Here is a 26,674-nt window from a genome sequence, read left to right on the forward strand (position 1 = left end):
TCTCCAAGAGAGAAAGAGGAAACTCATTGATAGGGGTTTATTGAAACCTTCTTTCCAGGAGGCTTTGAGTGACCAGGATGCATCTAGTAAGTCCTCAAAGTCTTCCAAGACTTCCATGGAATCAAAAAAATCAAAAAAAAAGTCTCTGACATCGACTCCACAGGCCTCGGACCCAACTGTCTTATCTTTTCGGAGCCTGTCCCCGGTTTTGGAACTGGTATCCGAAATTCCAGAATCTCCATTATTACAGTCGGTACCACCATCGATCCATTCATCTCGGTCTTCTGTTAGCCTTTCAGATTTGGATGTGGATTGTGTAATGCAGAAGCTTTTACAGGCACCGGCCTTTGCAAAATTATCTGCTCTAACCCAGGCGGCTTTGGAGCTGAAGACCCTTATGCCAGCTGTAACTCTTCCTCCTTCGAGCCATACCAGTCCTTTGGAGCCGGAGGAGTCAGACTTGTTGATTGTGGAGCCTTCAGAGCTGACGCCTGCTCCAGTGTCTTCGGCTCCTTTCACTCTGATGTCCCGTCCTCGGCGCCGATCGAGGACTGTAGGAGCCGACACTTTATGGTCGGGTCCGGGTAGGATAGTCAGACCGACTAGTCTGTTCCGACTCTGCCTCTCGAGGCTTCGGCTCGGATGAGCTCGGCTCCTACCTCGGGCTCAGAGCCCACTGTCCCAGTGCCCGGGGGGTATCAACGGTTTCCTCGGATCCATCGATCCCTTCACAGCAGAGCAGGGGTGCCTTTGAAGCCATGAGGAGAGTTATGTCTCCTAAGACATCCTCAACCTCAGGTCTGGCTTCTTCATCCCCTAAAGTGCCTGTGTCTGCTTCTGCTTCACAGATCCTGGCAAAGCGTAGAGACCCAGAGCCTCAGGAAGCCCCATTGGGTGACCCATGCTTTTCTGAGACCACTAGAAGCTCCCACTGATGAGGTTCCCAGGAAGAGAGTTTGTAAGAGGAAACATCTAGACTCCCCTCAGGAGTCCCCTAACATCTGATACTGACTTGGATGAGTCAGAAGGGTCACCATGGTCCCCCTCTGTGGATATCTCATTTGCTGAGATACTAGAAATCCTTGGGCAGAGGGGTGACTGGCAGTCCACAGACCCTACTGAAGACGAGTCAGTTCTCCTGAAGGCTTTCGGGTCTCAACCCTCCACCTCTTGAGTGTCTCCGCCCTTCGATGAGCTTATGCAGCTGGTCTCACGAAGGGCATGGGAGTTTCAGGACACCATGAAGCCTGTCCCTAGGAGGCTTAATAAGTTTATATCTATTCCCCAAAATAAATCTTTCTTGACCAAAGGTGTGCCAGTTGATGCCATGGTGGTGGCAGCAGCCACCAAAAAGGAAATGTCAGAAACTTCCTCTTTTATCCATCCTCCTAACAGAGACTACAGGATCATGGATAGATATGGGAAGTGCATGTTTAGTTCAGTGACTTTTGCACTCCATTCGCTGAACTACTTAACCCATTTCATGAGACTGCAAAGAGATCTCCTTAAAGAGCTGGGAGATGCTCTTCAGGGTATAGTAACTGCAGGAGCTGCAGACAAAGTCGCTTCCCAGCTTGCTACTCTCAGCTCCATTGTTAACTCATCTATGCACCTCATTTCTTATGCAGCTGATGGAACGAGTAGGACAGCGGGTACAGGAATTGCTCTTAGGAGACGTTCCTTGATGCCCTTGTGTTCCTTCATGGAGTCCTTCAAGTCATCCTTTGTGAGTACTTATTTTGAGGGCTCATCTCTTTTTGGGCCCAAAGTCAAGGAAACTTTGACCAGGTGTAAGCAGGAAGGAAAGACTCTGTCTGCCATCGGAATCTGTTTTTCCACCCCTACTAGACCCTGCCCCAAGGGTCAAAGGGGAGGAAAAATGTGGTTCCGAAAAGCCCAAGGAGCCTTTCAGGACACACATGGTGAACCCCCCTCCAGGGGCAGAGGAGGGGCAATAATGGAAGACACTGCCCTCGCAGCAGAGGGGGGTCCGCAAAACCAGGGCGACAGAGATCACTTCTTTGGGAAGCCCTATAAGCGCTCCTGAAAGGAGGCCCGACTGTCCTGCTCTGGAAGCACTCGGGGTCTCTTATGTTTGTACCCAGATGCCTGGCTCAAAATAAACGACAACTGAGTACAAAGTATCATTTCCAGAGGATACTTCATTCCATTTGCCACACCCCCTCCACCAACAAGAAAAATCCCGGACGTTCCCCCCAGTTACAGGTAACAAGTAACAGTAGAGGTCCAAACGTTGCTAAGAAAAAGTCCTCCAGCCAGCCCCAACAGACCAGATAGGATCCGGAACTTACTCTGGATTATTTTTAGTTCCAAAAAAGACAGGGGACTAGAGACCTATATTGGACCTCAGCAGACTAAACAGATCTGTCAAGAAAGAGAAGTTTTGGATGATCACTCTTAAGTCGATACTTCCCTTTTTTAGGGAAAGACAATTGGATGTGCTCGATAGATCTCCAGGATGCATACTACCACATAAAAATGGCTGGACCATTCAGGGATCATTTGTGCTTCTGGCTGGGAGCCAAACATTACCAGTTTTGAGCCCTGCCCTTTGGTTGCAGTACAGCCCCCAGAATGTTCACCAAATGTATGGCAGTGGTCACAGCTCACCTGAGACATTTAGGATTCCAGGTGTTTCTGTACCTAGATGACTGGCTCCTCACCGCCACCATCAGGCATCAACTCATTCAAGCCAGGGACTCCACTCTGTCACTCTACAGCCATCTGGGCATTACAGTAAACTCAGAAAAATCTGACTTGTTGCCATCGCAACATACCATTTTTATCAGAGCAGAACTTGACACCACCACTACCACACTAAGTCTTCCAGTAGAAAGAGTCTTACTACTCTGTTAGCAGGTCCGCATTCTGATATCCAAAATAAAGGCTCCAGCATCAGAAGTTCTAAATTTGTTAGGCATGATGGCAGCTGCAATTCCGGCCATACCGCTGGGTCGTATGCACATGCGGATACTGCAATGGCTGTTGTTCACTCAATGGTCTTACCAAGGGCTTCCCATGTCTCACCTGATAATGATCACAAACTCTTGCAAAAAGGATCTTCAGTGGTAGTTGACCTCACTTCATGTCACGATAGGATTTGTTTTACCCCCTCCAGTGGCCACAGTGACCACAGACACTTCCCTGATAGGGTGGGGGGGGGGCATTTTCAGGGAAGGACAGCCCAAGGCACATGGACCGATCAAGAGACACATCTGCATATCAGTGTCTTAGAGATGAGAGCAGTACTTTTGGCGTTGCAGTACTTCCAGGACTCTCTTCCTCTAGGTATGATTGCGATTCAGACAGACATGTCAGTGGTCTGGTACTTGAACAAACAAGGAGGAACCAGGTCATATCCCCTTTGTCGCGAGGCCCTAAGAATATGGCAGTGGGCTATATCGACCCAGCACTTTCTGTTAGCAACGCAAATCCCGAGGAAATCCAACGTGATGATAGACAAGCTGAACAGAGCAATATTGTGGCCCCACAAGTGGTCCCTCAAGAAAGAAATAGCGGACAGGATATTACGCAGGTGGGGCCAGCCTTGCTGTGACCTTTTTGCCAGTCACATGAAAATGAAATGCAGAAGCTACTTTGCCCTGATTCCTCCTCCAGGAGAAGCCCCAGTGGGCGCACTCGTTCGTGATTGGTCTCCTCTATGCCTTTCCACCAATCCCGTTGATACCTAAGGTTCTACAGAAAGCAAAAACTTTGGGAAGGACCATCATTCTAATAGCCCCTCATTGGCCTCATCAGATTTGGTTCCCCTTTCTTCAACTTCATCTTTTGGAGGACCCTTGGATTCTGGACCCAGTTCCGGACCTTCTGACGCACTCGTCGGGGGAACTTCATCCCTCTCTGCAGTCCCTGAAGCTGACAGCTTGGCTGCTCCAATTCCCGTCATAGCCAGGTTACATAACCTTTCCAGTGAGACAAGCAAATTCTCTTATCCTCTCATAAATCCTCTATGAGGAAGCTATATCTTAGAAAATGGAAAAAAAATCTATATGGGCCTCTAAAAACAATATTTATCCTTACCAAGCCCCTATGACCTCTGTACTAGAGTTCTTGACCATGATCTTCAGTAAAGGAGCTGCAGCAGCAGCAGTCTGTGTTCAACTTGCTGCCATTTCTAACTTTCATCTTGGATTCGAAGGATTGAATATTATGTCACACAAATTATTCAAAGCCTTTCTCAAAGGGACCTTTCATCTCAGACCAGCTGTGAAATCTCCCTATTCCCCATGGAATCTAAATTTTATGCTTTCCCGCATTATTCTTCCTCCATTTGAACCAGCTTCCTCATGTGACCTCAAATTTTTGTCATGGAAGACTATCTATTACTTCTGCCCGGAGAGTGTCAGAGCTTCAAGCCTTGTCCATTAAACCTCCTTACTTGATTTTCCATGCTGACAGAGTCTCACTTCGAACAAACCTCTCCTTTTTGCCTAAGGTTTGCACTGGAACTAATCTTAACCAAATTATTGCTCTGCCAGTTTTCTTCCCCAATCACTCCAACATTCTAGAATACATGCTGCACAAACTTGATGTTCACAGACAGATCAGATTTTACTTGGAACAAAAGATTTTAGGAAATCGGAACAGCTTTTTATTTCCTTTTTAGACTCCAGGAAAGGTATGCCAAGGGCTAAAACAACTCTGTCTAAATGGTTATCCGATTGTATCACATCTGCTTATTCAGTTGCCAGTATGCCTTTGCAACATAAAATTAAAGCTCACTCAACCAGAGCAGTTCCTAGATCCTCTGCCTTTTCTGCTAGACTTCCTATTAATAACATTTGTGCAGCAGCCACTTGATCAAGACCTCATACCTTTATCACTCATTACAAAGTTGACAGGGCCTCCTTTGCATCCACTCTCCTGAAAAATATACTCCCGTTAGCCACCTGAGGTAGATGGTGCTTGGAACGCTAGCCATCAGTAAGAATGAACGGCGAGATAGAACGTCACATAAAGAAGTTATGTACTTACCGTAATATTCCATGTGAGTTGTTCATCTCGCCTTCATTCTTACGTCCCTCCCTTCTACCCCTTCCTGGGCTTTTAGAAGACCGAGATGCTAGATCCTTCCTGGTCACTAAACCCTTCTTTACTTTCTCTTATGGAGTTATAGAATGACATATGGTGGTGTTATATGCAGCAAACAAGATCTGAGGTAACTCTAGGTGCATCATGGGATAGGGACTTGACCTCAAGCTATTTGAAAACCTGGAGCTTTGTGGTAAGCCGACTCAGAGCCGAGGGATTGGCTCCAAACCCATCAGTAAGAATGAAGGCGAGAGGAACAACTCATGTGGAACATTATGGTAAGTACATAACTTCTTTTTTGTTTCACCTGTTCCTAAATTTGAAAGGAGTTACCCTAACAAGCATGCTTTTGTTCGTAGACAGTCTCACCCTCCCCCCAAAGGTAAGAAAGGTGGCAGAAGGGCTCCTCCTGTTAAGGCTACCCAAACCTCTTCAGCTCAGAAGCCTCCTTTTCTTGACAAACCAGGTGCTGTCTGACCTTGCCCTGCTCTTCAGTCACATTCATCTTTCTCTTCATCTTTCCCTGCCTCTTCCTGTTTGTTTAAAGATAACTCCTGGGTTCTTTCCATTATTCACCAGGGGTATTACATGGTCGGGAATTCTCCCCCCCCCCCCTATTTCTGGGCATTGCTCAGCCTCCTCAGGAACAGCTGCCATTTTTTCCAGAAGTACTTCAGGACCTGTTGACTCAGGAAACAACCCAAGAAGTTCCAACTCCTCAGAGGGGGGAAGGGGTTTTACTTCAGAATGTTTTTGGTCACCAGGAAAGAAGGCACTTCGAGACCCATTATGGATCTCTCTCAGCTAAATACCCTTTTTAAGGTTCCTTCCTGTCAGATGTTATCCCTCCAGACTTATTTCCTCTTCTACTTCCTCAGGCTTTTCTTGTTTCCCTGAATCTCAAAGATGCTTATCTACATATCCCTATTCATCCCCTTTTCAGGAAATGTTTGTGCTTCTCTGTTACTTCTGCCATTTTTAGTTCTCTGTTTTGCCCTTTGGGCTCTCCACTGCCCCAAGGGTATTTACCAAAAGCCACGCTCCTGTGATTGCTTTCTGCAGATTTAGGGGGGGTACAGATCTTTCCTTACCTGGACAACCTGCATATTCAGACCTCTTCTCCAGAGATTTTACTTCAGCATCTTCATTTTGATATTTGCCTCCTGCAAAGCCTGGGGTTTACTGTAAATTTCCAAAAGTCATTCCTGACTCCATCCCAGGACCATGTTTTCCTAGGGTGCAGGTTCCAGACTGTTCCAATGCTGGCATCCTTGCCTCCTCCCAAGGCTTTAACTCTGATTGCTTTCTTTCAATCCCTTCTTCCTTTGGTTTCACTTACAGCCAGGAAGTGTCTAAGGGCACTGGGTTACATGGCTTCCACCATTCCTATGCTTCCTCTGGCCAAGCACGATATCAGAAAGCTCCAGTGGTTTCTAAAATTATTTGGCTTCAACATTTTCATCCTTTAGATTTTCTAGTCCCCTTTCTTCCATGTCTCAAGCTGGAACTTCAGTGGTGGATTCATCAGTTGCCCCTCAACCAAGGGCTGCCTTTTCAACCTCCAGTCCCCTGGCAGGAACTCTTCATAGATGACTCAGACGTGGGATGGGGGCTTCCTTCAGTCCTTTGAAAGTGCAGGGCCTTTGGTCTCTTTGACAGAAGAAAGACCACACCAGTGTCAGAGATGAAAGCTCTCTTTCTGGCTCTTCAGAATTTTCATTCTGTTTTGCTTCCAGTGCCCTTCAGAATTCTCACGGACATCTCCTGTGCTGACTAGCTCTTCAGGTTTGAGATTTAGCTTTCCAGTATCAGGTGACTCTTCAGGCAGTTTATATTTTTTCAGATCAGAACATAACAATAGATTCTCTGATTAGGTCCATAGCACAGGTCCCACAAGTAGATGCTTCACAGAGATGTGTTACTGGACATTGCCCACCAGTGGGGTACTCCTCAAGTAGATCTATTTGCCTCACCTCTGTACAGACAACTTCCTATCTTTTGCACCAGAGATGTTCTTCGTGTTTCACTGTTGCAGTCATTACATTTGGGTAATCTGCTGGCAGGTTGCCCTCATTCGGCCTGAATTCCAAGGTCTTGGGTCCTGCGTCGGTTGCTGTCGTCTCTTCCATGTCATCAGGTTGTCAGGGGTATAAAACATGCAGCCAACACCATTTTCTTCAGTCTTTCTTGCAGCGCAGTGTCCAAAGCAGAAGCATTTTATAAGTGCCGGTCAGCCGACTACTTAAATATTCGAGTTTGAGTTTCAGAACCGAAGTCTTCACTAAAGCTAAGTACCCCATTGGGGAAACTTTTTTCTTGCTTTTTACCGATGTCAGAAAAAGTTAATAATTGTATTACTTGTGGGAAGCAAATACCTCATAAGGATTTCCATTTATACTGTATTTCTTGCCTAGGCCCTGATCACAAAGTGCCTGGCTGTCGGTTTTGTGCTAGATTTCACCAACGCACTATTAAGCATCAGTATATTTTTGCATCAAAGTATTTTGGAAACAGATTTAACTACCCAGAAATGTTGTGGGATAGCAATCCGACTACCAGAGTACATAAAAAACGCAAAGAAAAGGACAGAGAAAGGCAGTCGAGATCCAAAACCGACGAAGAAGCTTCTCCTACGCCAGTCGCTGGTACTCAGTGAGGTGCTTTCGCAGCCCCTGATACCCGCTACCTTCGAGTCGCAGGCCTCTACCGACACCCATGTGGACTCCGGCATGCCACAAGATATTCAAGGTGTTGGACCGACGGATGTATCTCCCTCGGATGGGTCCTGAGCCGCTGTGCAGGCACCGGCTTCTGAGGGTGTATTCAGACCTCAACATTTATATATCAAACCGACGAAAGCTGCAAAACCAAAGGCAAAGACATCTTCTACAACTAAAAAAATGATGCCTGAGCCACTTGCACAGGCCTCTATGCCTAAAAAACAGATGATCAAAATGGCTGAAGACTTTATTACCTTGATCAGGGGTACCCATCCCCCTCCAGATAAGAGGCCTAGGCAAGACACTGACTATGAATCTTCAGATCAGGTTTCTATTTCTTCTGATTTCTCTTCTGATCAGGAATTATCTTTACCTCCCTATGAGGATTCTGATGTTGAGGAGTCTATTCCATCTGCATATCCTCCTGAGGATTATTCATTTGAAGAAACCTTGCATACTTTGAGGGAGCATTTTCACTGGGAGAGTCAAGACTTCTCAGAATCAAAAAAGAGGCTTGGGGATTTCCTCCTTCTCCCTCAGCACAAACCTTTAGCCATTCCCCCTGTTTTAGACATTGTGGTTGATGTGTTTTCGGAGTCAAGCCTGACCCCTGACTCCTTACCTCTGGCTCCCAGTAAGCCTGACAGATATTACAGGGTCCCTGACTCTCATAAATTTTTATTTAGGAACCCTGCTGCTGAAACTGTTTCACAGGGTCCAAAGGGAGTTAAGGCATCAACAGCAAAAAAACCTACCCCTTCTGAAAGAGATTCAAGGGCACTGGACAGATGGGGAAAAAAGGTTTATACATCTGCAACCTTGGCAATCAGGGCTTTAAACTGTCAATTTCATATGCCTAAGTACCAACATGTTATGGGATTACTGAAACAGAAAATTATGTTGATTTCAGAATGTGCAGAAAATAAGGAATTGCAGGAATTATTGCATGCAGCTGAACAAGTTGGAAAGCATACTTTGCAGTGTGGTTTTGATTCTTTAGAGGCCTCCTGCAGGGCCGCAGTTACTGGATCTGTGATTAGGAGGCATGCCTGGTTAAAGGAACAAAATTTGCCTGATCATGTTAAAGCTAAATTGTTAGATGCACCTTTACAGCATGATTCTCTGTTTGGTATTAAGGCAGAAGAGGTTTTAAAGAAAATGGAAGACAAAGCTAAGTCCATGCAAACTGTTAAAGATTTCTTACAAGTGCAGCCACGTAGATTCAGTAGACACTGGCCTACAAAAAATTGGTCCTTTCCTGTGTCAGACAGAGCTCAAAGGGGCAAATCCAGACACCCTAAGGGTTCTAGGTACCAGGCTCAAGACTCGTACAGGTCAAAGCAATGGGGCGCATCCACCTCCAAATCTGGAGGAGATAAAGCGCAAACCTACAGAAAGCAATTCCATTGACTTCCCTTTGCCTAGACCAAGCACTTGTCTGTTGGCAGCACCCATAGGGGGAAAATTTAGCACTTTTTGCTCAAAATTGGCAGTTAATAACCCAGGACAAATGGGCACTAAACATCGTATCACAAGGATACAGATTCCATTTCCACACTCTGCCAATGACAAATGGTTGGCCAGATCTACCAAAAAACCAATGGGCAGAGGCACAGAAACAGGTTACGTCCCTCATGGATATGGGGGCCATTCAGACAGTACCAGAACAGGAAAAAGGACAAGGTTTTTACTCAAGACTGTTCTTGGTACCCAGAAAGGACAAGGCCTGGTGGCCAATACCGGATTTATCGATTTTGAACACATACCTGGACATTCCAAAATTTAAAATGCTCGCTTTGCAACAGCTTCTGCCCATGCTGGGCAAGAATGTTTAGCTGGTGACTTTAGACCTGAAAGAGGCATACCTGCATGTCCCAATAAGACAGTCATGCAGAAGATACCTCAGATTCAAGGCTGGCTTAATGCATTACCAATTCTCTGTACTGCCCTTTGGCTTATCTACTGCACCCAGGGTCTTTACAAAGTGCCTGGCACCAGTAATTGCATTTTGCAGACAAAGAAATATTCAAATATATCCTTACTTGGACGACTGTTACATTCAAGCAGAGAACAAGGACACTCTTCTACGACACCTGGCATTTGTGAAAAGGCTTGTAACATGCCTAGGGTACACAATAAACAAAATGAAATCACAACGGGTACCCTCTCAAAAGATACCATTCCTGGGTGCAAGCTTAAATACAACTGCCCAGATGGCTTACCTCACACCCGACAAACAAAGGCAACTGACTACTTACTTCAAACTGATGGCAACAAAAACCCAGTGTTCTGCAAGACAAATTCTGCAGGCTCTGGGCTTCATGGCATCCTGCATCCTACTAATTCCATATGCAAGTCTGCATATGAGGAAGCTTCAATGGTACCTAAAAAGTTTATGGAGTCAGCATTCACACAGTCTGGAAATAATGATTCCTCTCATTCCCTGCCTGCAACAGTAGCTTCTATAGTGGGCAAAGGCCTGTCACCAACACATGGGACGGCCCTTCACTCTACCCCATGTCAGCCAAACTTTAGCAACAGATGCATCAGGTTATGCCTGGGGGGCCCACATGGCACGAAGATGCATTCAGGGCATATGGGCACCAAATCAAATGCATCTACATATCAACCAGAAAGAGATGCTAGCTGTTCAAAATGCCCTAACAGCCTTCACGGACTTGCTTCATTCAGGACAACTACTGATAAAGACGGACAACACCACAGTCATGTGGTATATAAACAAGCAAGGGGGCACACACTCGTACCCCCTTTGCAGATTAGCCATGGCAATGTGGGACACAACTTTGCCCTACCAAATACATCTTAAAGCTCAATTCCTGCCAGGAAAACAAAACAGTCTGGCAGACGATTTAAGCAGAAACCTTATGGATCCTCACGAGTGGAAACTAAATCCACAAGTCTTTTACATGATAACAGAAAAGTGGGGGAGCCCAGACGTAGATCTGTTTGCCTCTCCTCAAAATTATCAACTGAAAAGATTCTGCACAAGGACTTATCACAGACAAGCAAGGAAAGTTTACGCCCTATCCTTCAGTTGGAAAAACCTATCAGTTTATGCCTTTCCTCCTCTGCCTCTTCTACCCAAGGTCCTCCTAAAAGTCAGACAAGAGAAGCCAAAGATGATTTTAATTGCCCCGGACTGGCCCCGCCAATATTGGTACCCAATCCTAAGGAACTTGTCTCAATACCCAGCTTGGATCTTGCCTCAAAAACCACAACTACTGTCCCAGCAAAACAATCAGATCCTGCACAATCAACTACAGACTCTGAACCTGGCAGCATGGCTAATCCTGTAATCATACAAATGACACCTCTCATTAAAGCTGTGATGGATGTCATTTTGGAAGCCAGAAGGCCTAGTACTAGAAAATCTTATGCTGACAAATGGAAGAGATTCTGTGCTTGGAATCGAGCACAAGGAACTGATACAGCAGAACCACATATTCCTCAGATATTACAATACTTAACTGAGATGCTTGACAAAGGCCTAGCTTTCTCATCAGTCAAAATCCATGCCTCAGCCATTTCGGCTCATTACAATACAGAGCCACCAATTTTTTATCTTCCTTTACTAATGCAGTATCTTAGAGGAGCCAAAAATTTAAGGCCTCCTAGAAGATTACCCTTACCTGCATGGGACTTGTGTTGGAAAAGCTCACCCTGCCTCCATTTGAACCAGCTGCTACTGCTGATATAAAGTTCTTATCATGGAAGACAGCTCTGCTGCTAGCAATTACTTCAGCAAGAAGAGTTTCAGAGCTACAGGCCCTCATGGCTTTAGAGCCTTTTATCATATTTTACCCAGACAGGGTGTCTCTGAGGACAAATCATACTTTTATGCCTAAGGTCATTTCTAGTGTGGCTCTTAACAAAACAATTCATCTGCCAAATTTTTATCCAAATCCGCAGAACAAAGGGGAGAGAATTCTGCATTCCTTGGACGTACACCGACAACTACGATGTTCATCATGTTTCACTGTTGCAGTCATTACAATTGGGTTATCCTGCTGACGGGCTACACGCAGTCGGCCCGAGTTCCAAAGTCTAGGTCCAGCGTCTGTTGCTGTTGCCTCCTCTCTGACGTCAGTGCGCCAGGGGTATAAAAGGTGCAGCCAATGCTATTTTCTTCAATCTTTCTTGCCGCGCGGTGCCTGAAAGCAGTTCGCAAGTGCCAGTTGGTTGACTCCTGAGATTTTCAATTTCGAATTTCAGATCCGAAGTCTTCATTAAAGCTAAGTACCCCGTTGGGGAAACTTATTTCTTGCTCCAGACCGATGACAGAAAAAGTTAATAATTTTATTTCTTGTTTGAAGCAAATACCTCATAAGGATTTTCATTCCTACTGTATTCCTTGCCTAGGCCCTGACTATGGCGTTGCTAGTTGTCGGTTTTGTGCTAGATTTAACCAACGCACTATTAAGTGTCGCTACGATTTTGCATTTCATTATTTTGGCAGAAGATTTAACTGTATAATGCCATCGGAGCAGACTGGCCTTCCTGAAAACACTAGAGGGGATAAATGTATCACCAAACACCATCATACTAGGTGACTTCAATTACCCTAATATAGACTGGGAACACTACTCAAGCCCAAACACCCTAGCCCAAAAGTTCCTGGAATTCATAAACTCAAATGCCATGGAACAACTAGTCACCATCCCCACAAGAGGAGATAACATACTTGATCTCATCATCACGAACATGGGAGCACAATGTTCAACACCGGAGGTGTACCTCACTGGTGAGATCAGACCACAAACTAATCTCGCTGGAGGTCCTCATCCCACCCCACCTGAAATAAAAAGACCACAGTAAAGAACTTCTCAAAGCCGACTTCACACTTCTAAAGACTAGTGTGGTCTCCGAATCACTTACAAATGCCTTCTACCAGCACCTGCAGGACTGCATGGATAAGGCAATCCCAAGCAAAACAAAGACTCTTTGTACCAAAGGCAAAGGTCCAGTCTGGTGGACCCCAGCCATAAACAAACTCTACAACAAAGGAGGAAGCTACTACAAGATAGAGCAAAACTTAAAAGGTAAGACACCCTTGATCACTATAAGTAAAAACTAAGAGCTCTCATAAAATCATCCAAAGAAATAGCTAAAGACTCAAAAGACAATCATAAGGCCGAAACCTGGGAGGAAACTCCCAGATATGCTCAGAGCTAGTCCAAAATGATGTGAAGATTACTGATCCTACAGACATTGCCAACATACTGGTTGACAGGTTCAGTGCAAACTTCTCCCCCCCCTCCCCCCCAAAAGAGATATCTATACCAAACGATTGTAGCCCCCAAACATCTCCAGCCAAGTGAGAACTGCTCTCCAAAGCAAAACACAGCATCCATGGGACCTGATGGTGTCGCCTGTGTGCTCCATGAACTCAATGAGGAATTAAACCCACAGCTAGGACAGCTGTTTAATCAAAGTCTTACCTCTGGATACGTTACCCAGGGTGGCGACTGCAACTGTGGTACCACTTCACAAAATGGAGAGGATCATAATGGACCTCATAAATAAAGACATAGGAATTTGCAGACTTTGGATCCAACCCAGTTTGGCTTTGTCAAAGGCAGATCATGCCTTTTAAACTTGGTTGACTTTTTCAAACAGTCACCAAAGCCATTGATGAGGAAAGGCAGTCCATACAGCCATCATTGAAAAACTCATCAGCTTAAATGTCAACCCATACATCACAAGATGACAGAACCCACAGGGTCAGAGCTGCTGGTGCCATGTCAGACTCAAAGCCTGTCACAAGTGGTGTCCCACAGGGCTCAGTCCTGGCCCACTCTTGTTTGGCATCTACTTTTCGTACAAGCAAACACAGGAGGGTTATGGCTGACAAAGTTTGCAGATGACTGCAAACTAAACACATCTGACACAGATATCCTTCAGAAGGGTCTCACAGAACGGATAACTGGTGCCAGAGCACGCTTAAAGTTAAATGCCAAAAATGCATAGTCATACCCTTTCGAAAAACAAGGTTACCCCTAGCTACCAAATAGGTGGCAATCCACTGAGCACAGAAGAAGTTATCAGGGACCTGGGGACCCAGGTTGATAGTAGTCTGTCATTCGACACCCATGTAGCTAAAGTAGTTAGGAAGACCTTCTACATTGCCCACCTTATCATGAAGGGATTCTCATCTAGATCAAGGAGGTCATAGTCTCCCTTTACTCATCACTCATCAGACCAATGATTGAGTACAATGCCCCATTCGAATGTATCTGACCCGACACTTGCAGCAGCTGGAGAGGCCACAAAGTTCCTCACCAAAAGGATAAAGGGTCTCGTGACCTTTGCCTAACATACAAGGCCATGTCAAACCCAGATTTGATGAATATGCTTCACCTCAAAAATCTAGATCCATCAGAGCCACAAGGGCGGAGACTTAAACCGGATAGATTCATCACCCAAAGACTCCTATGCTGTGGAACAAAATCCCAGTACATGTGAGGCAGAGCACCTCGCTGGCCTTGTTCAGGAGAAATCTTGACCAATGGATGGGAGATCGCAGATATACCCCAGGGATTACCTCAGTGTCACTGCTCGACAGAGGCACAGCAAAATAATGGGTATAGTTCCCCATACTAAAGGGGTGGCGTAGCCAAAAACGATGGGCTAGGCTTGTAAATGCCCTCGGGCAGATAGCCTAGTATGAACCTATGAACCTATGAACTACCTGAGTTTATAAAAAGCGCAAAGAAAAGGACAGGCACCCGAGGTCCAAAACCGACAACGAGGCCTCCGCTAGGCCTGTCGCCGGTTCACCGGTTCTCAGTGAGGTGCTTTCGCAGCCCCTGACGCCCGCTACCTCAGAGCCACAGGCCGCTTCAGACTCCCACGTGGAGCCGACTAGGCCGCTGGAAACTCAAGGTATTAGACTCCCGGAAGCTATTCCCTCAGATGGGTCCAGAGCCGCTGAGCAGGCATCAGCTTCTGAGGGTGTTTTCAGGCCTACACAGTTGTATGTAAAACCAACTTCAGCTTCAAAGGCAAAGACTAAAGCAGCTCTAAAGACAAAGAAACAAGTACAGCATTCTCCTGGACTGACCTCCATGCCTAAAAAACAGATGCTTAAAATGGCCAAAGACCTAATTACCTTGGTCAGGGGTTCCCATCCCCCCTCCTGATAAGAGGCCTAGGCAAGGGATAGAATATGCATCTTCAGATCAGGTTTCCATTTCCTCTGATTCCTCTTCTGAACAGGAATATTCTCCTTATGAGGATTCTGATGCTGAAGAATCTATTCCTTCAGCCTCTCCTCCTGAGGATTATTCTTTTGGAGAAACCCTGCATACTATGAGGGAGCATTTCCACTGGGAGAGCCAAGATTACTCAGAATCCAAGAAAAGGCTCAGAGACTTCCTTTTATTACCTCAGCACAGGCCCCTTGCTATTCCTCCTGTTTTAGACATTGTATATGATGTATTTTCAGAGTCCGGACTGTCTCCAGACTCTCTGCCACCAGCTCCTGTTAAACCAGACAGGTACTACAGGGTTCCTGATTCACATAAATTTCTTTACAAAAACCCTGCTGAAGACCCAGAAACGATCTCTCAGGGTCCCAAAGGGGTCAAGGCTTCCACTGCAAAAAAAACCCTATACCCTCTGATAGGGATTCAAGGGCCCTGGACAGATGCGGGAAAAAGATTTATACTTCTGCTACCTTGGCTGTAAGAGCTTTAAATTGTCAATTTTATATACTTAAATATCAGCAATATCTAATGTCTCTGCTTAAACAGAAAATGTTGACAAATTCAGAATGTGCAGAAAACAAAGAAATGCAGGATTTATTGCATGCAGCTGAACAAGTAAGAAAGCATACTTTGCAATGTGGTTTTGATTCTCTAGAGGCCTCTTGCAGGGCCGCTGTTACAGGTTCTGTCATTAGAAGACATGCTTGGTTAAAAGAACAGAATTTGCCCGATCATGTTAAAGCAAAATTATTAGATGCTCCATTACAACATGATACCTTGTTTGGTGTTAAAGCAGAAGAAGTGTTGAAGAAAATAGAGGACAAAGCTAAATCTATGCAAACCGTCAAGGATTTCTTACAGGTACAGCCTTCCAGATTTAGCAGGAATTGGCCTGCAAAGAATTGGTCCTTTCCAGTGTCAGACAGGCCACAAAGAGGCAGATACAGACGCCCCAGAGGCAGATCACAGCCCCAAGGCTCATACAGGCCTAAACAATGGGGTGCTTCTACCTCCAAAAGCGGAGAAGAAAAGTCACAGCCATACAGGAAACAGTCTCAATGACTTTCCCCTGCCAGCAACAAGCACTTATCTTCTGGCAGCCCCTTTGGGGGGAAAACTAGCACTTTTTGCACAAAATTGGCACATGATCACCCAGGACAAATGGGTCTTAAATATCGTATCCCAGGGCTACAGGTTCCATTTTCACACCCTGCCAAGGCCAAACGGTATGCCAGACCTGCCACGCAATCAATGGGCAGAGGCACAAAAACAAGTTTCATCCCTCATGGACATGAGAACCATTCACCAAGTACCACAGCAAGAGCAGGGACTAGGATTTTACTCAAGGCTATTCTTGGTGCCCAGAAAGGACATAACCTGGAGACCAATACTGGACCTGTCTATCTCGAACACATTCCTGGATATTCCAAACTTCAAAATGTTAACTCTGCAGCAGCTTCTGCCCATGCTGGGCAAGAAGGCTTGGCTTGTGACTTTAGACCTAAAAGAGGCATTACCTGCATGTCCGAATCAGACAGTCATGCAGAAGATACCTCAGATTTATAGCTGGCTCAATGCATTACCAATTCTCTGCACTGCCCTTTGGCTTATCTACTGTGCCCAGGGTCTTCACAAAATGACTGGCACTAGTAATTGCTTTTTGCAGACAAAGAGGAATTCAAATATATCCTTACTTGGATGACTGCCTTATTCAAGCCGAGAACAAGGACACACTACTACAGCATCTGGCGTTTGTAAAAACATTACTAACAGGTCTAGGGTACACAGTAAACTAAAAGAAATCAAAACTCGTACCCTCTCAAGAGATAATATTCCTAGGTGCAAGCTTAAATACAACTGCCCAGATGGCTTATCTCACACCAGACAAACACAGACAACTGACTACTTATTTCAAAAAGTTGGCAACAAAGACCCAGTTATCTGCAAGAAAAATTCTGCAGGCTTTGGGCTTCATGGCATCCTGCTAATTCCATATGCAAGACTGCATATGAGGAAACTTCAATGGTATCTAAAAAGTGTTTGGACTCAACATTGCCACAGCCTGGAAACAATAATTACCCTCATTCCCTGCCTGCAACAGGAGTTTCGATGGTGGGCAAAAGCCTGTCACCACAACACGGGACAGCCATTCACCTTATCCACAGCCAGGCAGACATTGACAACAGATGCATCAGATTATGCCTGGGGGGCCCACATGGCAGGAAGATGTATTCAGGGCACATGGTCCGCAAGTCAAATGCACTTACATATCAATCAAAAAGAGATGCTAGCAGTTCAAATTGCCCTGACAGCCTTCAAGGATGTACTTCATCCAGGACAACTACTGAAAAAGATGGACAATACCACTGTCATGTGGTACATAAGCAAGGGGGCACACATTCCTACCCCCTCTGCAGACTAGCCATGAACTTGTGGGACATAGCATTGACTTACCAAGTACATCTGCAAGCACAGTTCCTGCCAGGAAGGATAAATACTCTGGCAGGCGAACTAAGCAGAAACCTAATGGATCCCGAGTGGAAACTGGATCCATAAGTCTTCAGCATGATAACAAGGAACTGGTGATGCCTGGACATAGACCTATTTGCCTCCCCTCACAATTGTCAACTACAAAGATTCTGCACAAGGACTTATCACAAGCAAGCATGGAAAGTGGATGCTTTGTCTTTCAGCTGGAAAAACCTAACAGTATATGCCTTTCCTCCTCTGCCTCTCCTCCCCAAGGTACTCCTCAAGGTCAGACAAGAGAAGCCAAAAATAATACTGATTGCCCCAGACTGGCCCCACCAGCACTGGTACCCAATCCTAAAGAGCTTGTCTCAATGCCCAGCTTGGACGTTACCTCAGATTCCTCACTTATTGACCCAACAAGACAGTCAGATACTGCACAGCCAACTCAGGACCTTAAACCTGGCAGCATGGTGGATAATGTAGCCATTCAAGACACACCTCTTTCTAAAGCAGTCATGGATGTTATTTTGGAGGCCAGGAGGTGCAGCACCAGAAAATCTTATGCAGAAAAATGGAAGAGATTCTGTGCTTGGAACCAGGCACAAGGTATTGACACGATTGTTCCAAATAGGTGTCTAAGCTGCAAGCCCTTATGGCTGTTTCTCCTTTTTTTTGTTTTTTCATAGGGACAGGGTGTCTCTCTGTATTAATCCTTCTTTTATGCCCAGGGTGGTTAAAGAGTTGTCTCTTAAATCATTCAGTTCATTTGCCTTCTCCACAATTGACCAGTGGGAAGGTTCTTCACAACATGGATTTGCATAGACAGCTCGGATATTTATTTGGATAAAACTATAACCATTCATAAGTCTGAGCAGCTTTTTGTTTACTTTCATCCTAGGTCTTTAGGTTTGACTGTTTCCAAGCAAACCATTTCTTCTTGGATTTATAAAGCCATTTCTTTTTTGTTCCTTTCATAGTAAGAGCCTTTTTTGTTCAGTTAAGGTTCATTATACTAGGGCTGTATCCTCTTCTGGTGCTTTTTTTCAAAGGTTTAGATACTAATTCTATTCTTGAGGCAGCTACCTGGACTTCTGTACATACTTTTACCAAGCACTATAAGTTGGATGTGATTTCTAGAGCCAGAGCTGTTTTTTCCAGGGCCATGCTTCATGACTTTTTTGAGGGCTATGCCGACCCTTCCTCCCCACAATCTTCTTCCTGAGCTATTGTACTCTCCAAATTGTAAAGAAAACTGCAACAGTGATATGGAAGAATATAGTGCAGTTGTGTAAAATCTTATCATAATAGTAGATGTCCTCTTCACTGTTGCAATATTTGCTCCCTCCCTCCTCCGCCTGATTTTCATTTTGGATGTACTTGTTACATGATAGTTTCCATAGACCAGGAGTGGCCTTAGGTCAACTGGTGCCCTAGGCAAAAGGGCTCCACGGCGCCCCCCACTACACCACCCAGTGCCCCCATCCTGGTTTAACTACATTAAATAAATACTGGAAAAGCGCCCCTGCTAGAGCGGCGCCCTAGGCGGCCGCCTAGTTGGCCTATGCCTAAGGCTGGCCATGCCATAGACTGTCGTTCCTACTGGTGCTTTTTTAGTTCTGCGGATGGTACGTCCGGATGCACCTTTATGTCCTATGCCCTGTGCAGGGAGCATATCTATGACATATGGCATACCCTTTACAACCTAAAGGCTTTGGTATACTGGCCAGATGTCAGGCTGTCCTAGGCACGGAATCCCCATTGTAAAGAATACTGCAACAGTGAAGAGAAGGACATCTACCATTATGGTAGGATTTTACACAACTGTACTTTTGAGTTTGCTGACTGATTGTGAGTAAGGGAAGATTCTTATAACTATCTGAGATGGAGCAAATGTGAGTTAGTATGTTTATAGTTGCGAGGGTGCAGGGAGACTTGTTGCCCATCAGAAAAACTTGTTTTAATTGTGTTAGTTGGAGTAATTTAAGTATTATTTGAGTTGTTTTTTTCTGTTGTTATGAGATGCAGCATTTGTGTATTATTTGTGTTATTTTTTCTATTGTTGTGGGATGCAGCATTTGTGTGTTTCGTGTTCCTACACAAATCCTACTTGGATGCTTTTTATGGGCCATAGTGTCTTCTGCACCCTGAGCACATGAGTCAAATATACAATGTGGTGAGCAGTCATACACCTACTGTTTATTGTTCATTCCTCTAACTGCATTTTGCATAGCATGAACACAGCGGTGCTAGAATTTATTCTGCTTAGCAGATCTTTACAGAGACACACCCATTCTTTACATGGTTACTTAGTTCAGCATGTAAGGTATCGCTGTAGAAAGTGTACCTGAAATGGAAACCAGGGGTTTGTTTCATTGTTTTGTAACATACTGTTTTACTCTGATTCCTAAATATGACATTTTTTTACTTTCTCTTTTTTTTTACTAATTTTTTAATTAATTTGAGAAAAAATAGTATATTATTATTGGGTGTATGTTTACCTTAAAGTACTCAAGTAGACTTGATTGATACAGACTTGCAGATTGTTATCTTGGCTTACTTTAACTGTTCTTGGCCTTTTTGGTTTATAGTTAATGTCATTATCTTTGCCGTTTTGGTTTATATTTAATGCTGCCATTCGTTGTATTATATTCCATAGATTGTGGTAATTAGACTGTTTCCTGTTAGCTGTGTTTGTTTTGCTTGGTAACGCTCACTGTTTTTCTGGCAATGCATAATAGCAACATTTAAACCATTCAAGAATTAAAATGTTTGAATGTGTGTTATCCAACAGATGTTGCAGTAACTGATCAGTATGGCAACCAGGTGGAATCATTGAAATCATCATGTGTGAATTTGTTAAAGATATCCGGAGATGACCTGGATGAGGAAGGCCTAAAAGTAACTTGGCAGGTATGGACTTCGATTTTTTATTTATTTTTTTAACTGGGGCACTTTAAACTACTAACGAAATGCTAAATATGTTATAATTTATTTTCATCATATGTAACTATAAGTCTGTGGCACATGTGCAGCATTCTAAATTAGAAATGTTAAAACTAATAAATTTGAAGTTGGCATACAGAAATTAGGAGTTTTATAGTATAGCACATTGACTAACCACACATTTATTTAGTGACCATATGCCTACCTCCCTACTTAGGCAACATCCTAATCTCATCAAACACAACATACTTCGCCAAATACGTAGTAAAAAAAACATGTTAAGTTGTCAATCTCGCCTTCATTCTTGCTGGATGGGTTTCGGAGCCGATCCTCGGCTCCGACTCGGCACTTGCTTTAGCTTGAGAACTCCTTTTACCAGCTCGAGGCAACCCTATATCCCATGATGCAAGGCGGAACTACCCCAGATCTCGTTTGCCACTTAGCGAAAGAGGTCTCCTTTGCCAGCTGAGGTAAGTAATTTTCTTGTCAAAAGAGAAAAAGCTTAGTTAGGGATTTATTTCCCCCTTGTTTCCATTTTTATAGTCTGTAGTGTGTTACAGCCCACCCTATTCCCTTATAATTCAAAACTTTTTATTTCCTTTGGTAATAGTATAAAAGTTTAGTTAGGCCTAAACCCCATTGGTTAATCCCTACCTGTGTGTTGTGTGTTAGGGGATTAATTGTGTGTGTTTGTTGGGGTTTGTGTGTGACTTCCTCCTAGGATTATGTCAAAGGAAGGCAAGGTCTCAGGCTTCAAGAAGTGTGACTCGTGCTGTCAGAAAATGTCTCTGACAGACGGTCACACCTTGTGTTTACTGCCTGGGGCCTTTGCACCTGCAGGACTCCTGTGCTTTGTGTCACTCTTTTAGCCAGAGAGTCCTGCAGGAACGGAGGAATAAGCTTATCCTCCGTGGCTTACTTAAGCCAGAAGGTTCTCCCTCTAAAACAGGGTCTGGGAAACCTTCTAAGCCACCGAAGGTTCAGGCTTCAGTATCCAAGCCTCCTCCGGTGGCTCCGGCTCCGTCGGAGCCGAGATCGGCTCCGGCTGGAACCGATCTATCTGCTTCAAAAGTAATGGGTTCGGCACCAACTGGTTCTGACATCCGGTCTACTGTGGCCTTGTCGGCTCCGGCTGGAGCCGACACCTTATCCAGTATCGGAGCCGAGAAACCTTCGGCTCCATCTGGAATTCAGGGGACTTCGGCTCCGATGACTTCGTCCCGAAAGAGATCTCGGTCCCCTTAGTGGCGGAGTATCCACTCGGCTCCGGGGTCTCTTTTGTCGGAGCGGAGCCATCGGAGCCGATCTTCGAGATCTTCCAGGCTGTCTGACCACGACTTAGAGAGGGTGGTAAGCAGGCTGTTGAAGTCACAGGCACTGGCCCAAATGCTCCATAGCCCGTCTCAACAGACTTCGGCTATTGTCTCACCCTTGAACTTCCTCCTCCGACTCCACACCAGAGTTCGGAGCCGGAGCTTCGGGACAGCGACTGTTTCGCGCCGGGCGCCGATACATCCTTCGGCTCCGCTGCCTCGGCCCCGATCTCCTCCTTGAGGCCTTCCTTCGAGGGATCCGTCGCCGGGTTTCCTTGTCGGCTCCGAGGGGCTAGTGGCATCGGACCCTTGTCCGACCCCGCCTCCCTCTCGGGCTTCGCTTTGGTAAGCTCGGCACCGACATCGGCCTCGGAGCCTTCCCTCTCAGTGGAGCTGGGAATTCCTGTATCCTCGGATCGGGGATATTCCGGCCTCCCGGGGAGGGGAGCCTTTGAGGTGATGAGGAGTGTCCTGGCCTCTGAGCCAGGTCAACGGTCCATCCCTCTAGCTCCTCCCTCTTCAGTGCCTGTAGACGCCTCTTGCCAGCCTCTTGCTCTCAGGCCCAGGGATCCATCGCCCCAGGTTTCCTTATTGGGAATTTCCTCCTCTTCTGAAGTTTCTCCTGATCCAGCAGGTGAACCCCCTCGGAAGAGGACATGTAAGAGGAAACACACAGACTCCCCTGTGTCTACTACATCGGATACCGACTTAGATGAGTCAGAGGGTTCTCCACGATCCCCCTCTGAGGATGTCTCCTTTTCAGACATCCTTGAGCTCCTCAAACAGAGGGGGAATTGGCCATCCATTGATCCCTCCGAGGATGAGTCGGTATACCTGGAGGCTTTTGGATCCCGACCCTCCACCTCCTGGGTGTCTCCGCCTTTCGACCCACTTATGCAGGTAGTGGCTCGGAAGGTGTGGGCGGCTCCAGATTCTGTGGAACCTGTCCCCAGGAGACCATCCAAGTTTATCACGGCCCCTACGGACAAACAGTTTCTTTCCAAGGGCGTCTCTGTGGATGCTATGGTGGTGGCGGCGGCCACTAAGAAGGAACTGGCGGATCCTTCAGTACCTGTCCATCCTCCTAACAAGGATTCTAGGACCATGGACAGGTATGGAAAGCGGATGTTTTCTTCAGCGACCTTTGCTATGCGTTCGCTGAACTACCTTTGTCACTTCACCAGGCTTCAAAGAGATATTCTCAAGGAACTGGGTGAAGTGGTCCAGGATCCTTCTGCTGCTGGGGCTCAAGAAAAGATTGCCTCAAAGCTAGCAATCCTGAATTCCCTATCAAACTCCTCCATGCGGCTCATATCCTATGCGGCCGATGGAGCGAGCAGGGCCGCAGGCACAGGAGTTGCTCTTAGACGCCAAGCCTGGATGTGGCTTTGTAATTTTGCGGACCCCTTTAAGGCGTCCTTCACTAATACCCCCTTTGATGGTTCGGCTTTGTTCGGACCTCAGGTGAAGGATACCTTGACCAGGTGTGAGCAGGACGGTAAAACTCTTTCTGCCGTTGGAGTCCATTTTTCCACTCCTTCTAGACCATATCCCAAGGGTCAGAAGGGGGGGAAGATGTGGTTCCGCAAAGCCCAAGTAGCTACACCGGACACACGTGGTCAGTTTACCCCAGAGGCAGAGGGGTAACAATAATAGACGCCCTAGAGGCAGGGGGGGTCCTCAGAACCAGGGCAACAGGGAGTCTCTTCCTGAGAAGCCCTTTCAGCATCCCTGAGGTGTTGCCCGACTGTCCACCCTTGGAGGCAGTCGGGGAAGGATTTCGCTGTACCCAGTAGCCTGGCAATCCCTATCACAAGATATGTGGGTACAGTCGATCATATCCGAGGGTTACAAAATCCCCTTCGAAAGGTATCCTGACCTCAACAATCCCTTCCAGACATCTCACCCGGTCAAAGGGATTTGGCAGAACAGGAGGTTTCAAAGCTCCTAGAAAAAGAGCCGTCCAGACTGTGCCGCAGACCAGGTAGGATCCGCGCCTACTGAGATTCTTTTTGGTCCCCAAAAGGACGGGAGATTGAGACCAATATTAGACCTGAGCAGTCTAAACAGATTTGTCAAGAAGGCAAGATTCCGGATGGTCACGCTTCAGTCCATTCTGCCCTTTCTGGGCAAGGACAACTGGATGTGCTCTATAGACCTTCAGGACGTGTACTATCACATAAAGATTCACAGGCGCTCCAGAAGGTTTCTCCGCTTTCGGCTAGGGACCAGTCATTACCAATTCAGAGCCCTGCCCTTTGGCCTCACTTCAGCCCCCAGAGTGTTTACCAAATGCATGGCAGTGGTCACAGCTCATCTGAGACGTCAAGGATTCCAGGTGTTTCCTTATTTGGACGACTAGCTCCTCTCCGCCACCACCAGGTGTCAGCTTCTTCAGACCAGAGACTACACTCTACAGCTTTGCAGGAGTTTGGGAATTTCAATAAATTTCGAAAAATCTTCTCCTGCCTTGCCAATCTATCACCTTTATAGGCGCAGAATTAAACACCGTCAAAATGTTAGCCAGACTAACAGATCAAAGAATTCTGGACATCCAAAAATTCGTTTGGATTCTATTGCAGAGCAACAAGGTCAAAGCCAGATTTATACTGAAGGTTCTAGGTCTTATGGCTGCGGCCATTGTTCTACTACCACTGGCTCGCTTCCACATGCGTCTTCTGCAGTGGATGCTATTCACGCAGTGGTCGTACCACAGTCTTCCGTTGAGGCACGAATTCTTAGTCACACAGTCGTGCAGAACTCATCTGAATTGGTGGATATCTTCCCCTCTTCTTCATCAGGGCCGACCCTTTGTTTCCCCTCCTCCAGTTGCCACAGTCACTACGGATGCCTCTCTGATCGGGTGGGGGGGCATTATCAGGGCAGGATGGTCCACGGGACGTGGCAACCCATAGAATACCATCTGCACATAAATGTCCTGGAGATGAGAGCGGTGCTTTTAACGTTGCAGGCCCTCAACGACTTTCTTCCCACGGGGACTATTGCAGTACAAACGGACAACATGTCCGTGGTCTGGTACATCAACAAGCAGGGCGGGACCAGGTCCTATCCGCTGTGTCGAGAAGCTCTCAGACTTTGGCAATGGGCAATCTCCTCTCATCGGTTTCTGATAGCAACGCACATCCCCGGCAGATCCAACCTCTTGGCGGACAGGCTGAGCAGATCCATTCTGATGCCTCACGAGTGGTCTCTCAATCAATCTGTAGTGGATCAGATTTTTCTGAAGTGGGGCACTCCTTGTTGCGATCTTTTTGCTACTCCTCAAAACAACAAGTGCCCCGATTTTTTTTCACCCTCTTTCCCCTTCCAGGCCAACCCCTGAGAGACTCTCTAACCCAGGATTTGCCCCGGGGACTTCTGTACGCTTTTCCTCCTTTTCCATTGATTCCACAAGTCATTCAGAAAGCCACCGTTTTGAGAGCCAAGTTGATTCTCATTGCCCCTTATTGGCCTCAGCAAATTTGGTTTCCATCTCTGCATCGTCACCTTCTGGTGCAGCCCTGGCATCTGGACCCAGTTCCGGATCTCTTGATCCACCAGTCGGGTCAGCAGCACCGGGCCATTCATTCTCTCAACCTCACTGCTTGGTTGCTCCACTTCCTTCCCTAGCCAGGCTTCCGATGATCTCTGACTCCGTCAGAGACATCTTAGTGTCTTCCTTAAAGTCGTCCACTAGGACTGTTTATGCTAGCAAGTGGCGACGTTTTTCTATTTGGGCAAATTCCAGGAATATTGATCCCTTTACTGCTTCTGTACATTCTGTTTTAGATTTCCTGGCGGAGGTTTTTCATTCAGGATCCTTGTCATCTACAGTTAAAGTACAACTGGCTGCTATTTCCAAGTATCATGTTGGCTTGCATGACAATAACATTATGTCTCATAGATTATGCAAGGCCTTTCTGAGAGGAGTTTTTCTCCTAAAGCCGCCTATAAAGCATCCTCCTCCGCAATGGGATCTATACTTAATGTTGGCATCCTTGATACTACCTCCCTTCGAACCGTCTGCTTCATGTTCTTTGAAGTTATTGACCTGGAAAACTATATTCTTACTGGCTGTCACTTCAGCAAGAAGGGTTTCCGAGATTCAAGCTCTCTGCATTCGCTCCTTACTTGGTTTTTCATAAGGACAGGGTATCATTAAGAACGAACCCTTCCTTTCTCCCCAAAGTTGTGTCTCAAACCAATATTAACCAATCTATAGATCTACCAGTCTTCTTCCCAAACTATTCCGACAGAGCTGAACAGAAGCTTCATTTTTGGATGTCCATCGTCAGCTCAGGTACTATTTGCATAGAACTAAACAATTCAGAAAATCGGACCAATTATTTGTCTCCTATGCAGAAAACAGGATAGGTCTTCCAGTTTCTAAAGTGACCTTATCCAGATGGTTGACTTCCACCATTTCCTTTGTGTACTCTCTCAGAGGCAAGCAGCTATCTTCTAAACCAAAAGCACACTCAACCAGGAGTCTATCCACTTCTGCAGCCTTTCAGGATAGACTACCCATTGATACTATTTGTGCAGCAGCTACTTGGGCCACGCCTCATACCTTTGTCTCTCATTACAAGTTGGACTTGGCCTCCAGAGATAGGGCCAGTTTTGGTTCCACAGTTCTCAAGAGTCTGTTCCATTGAGCCACCCGGGATACAGGTGCTAGGGACGCGGTCCCATCCAGCAAGAATGAAGGCGAGATTGACAACTTAACATTTAGAAGTTATGTACCTACCATAACGTTCAATGTTAGTTGTCTTCTCTCGCCTTCTTTCTTGCATCCCTCCCTCCTACCCCCTGGCCTGGACAGATCTTGAAGAGTTCCTATCAGGTTGTTTTCCTCCTGAGCCTTCATATGAGGACTCTTTTATGAACTTGTTTTTCTAATTATGTTAGGTTAGTCCTTAGCAGGGTA

The 26,674-nt window shown here is 45.9% G+C and overlaps 1 protein-coding gene across 1 annotated transcript in view; it reads left to right on the forward strand.

Moving 5' to 3' along the window:
* Positions 1–26,674, forward strand: part of SMCHD1 (structural maintenance of chromosomes flexible hinge domain containing 1) — a 3,546,415-nt gene that overhangs the window by 2,199,479 nt on the left and 1,320,262 nt on the right. Inside the window, exon 28 of the mRNA XM_044065561.1 lies at positions 20,283–20,401. Coding sequence (XP_043921496.1) covers positions 20,283–20,401 — 119 coding nt within the window. The remainder of the gene's footprint in view (positions 1–20,282; positions 20,402–26,674) is intronic.

This window comes from Protopterus annectens, chromosome 3.part0 (genome assembly GCF_019279795.1).
Source record: "Protopterus annectens isolate FY-2018-M chromosome 3.part0, PAN1.0, whole genome shotgun sequence".
Lineage (NCBI taxonomy): Eukaryota > Metazoa > Chordata > Ceratodontiformes > Protopteridae > Protopterus > Protopterus annectens.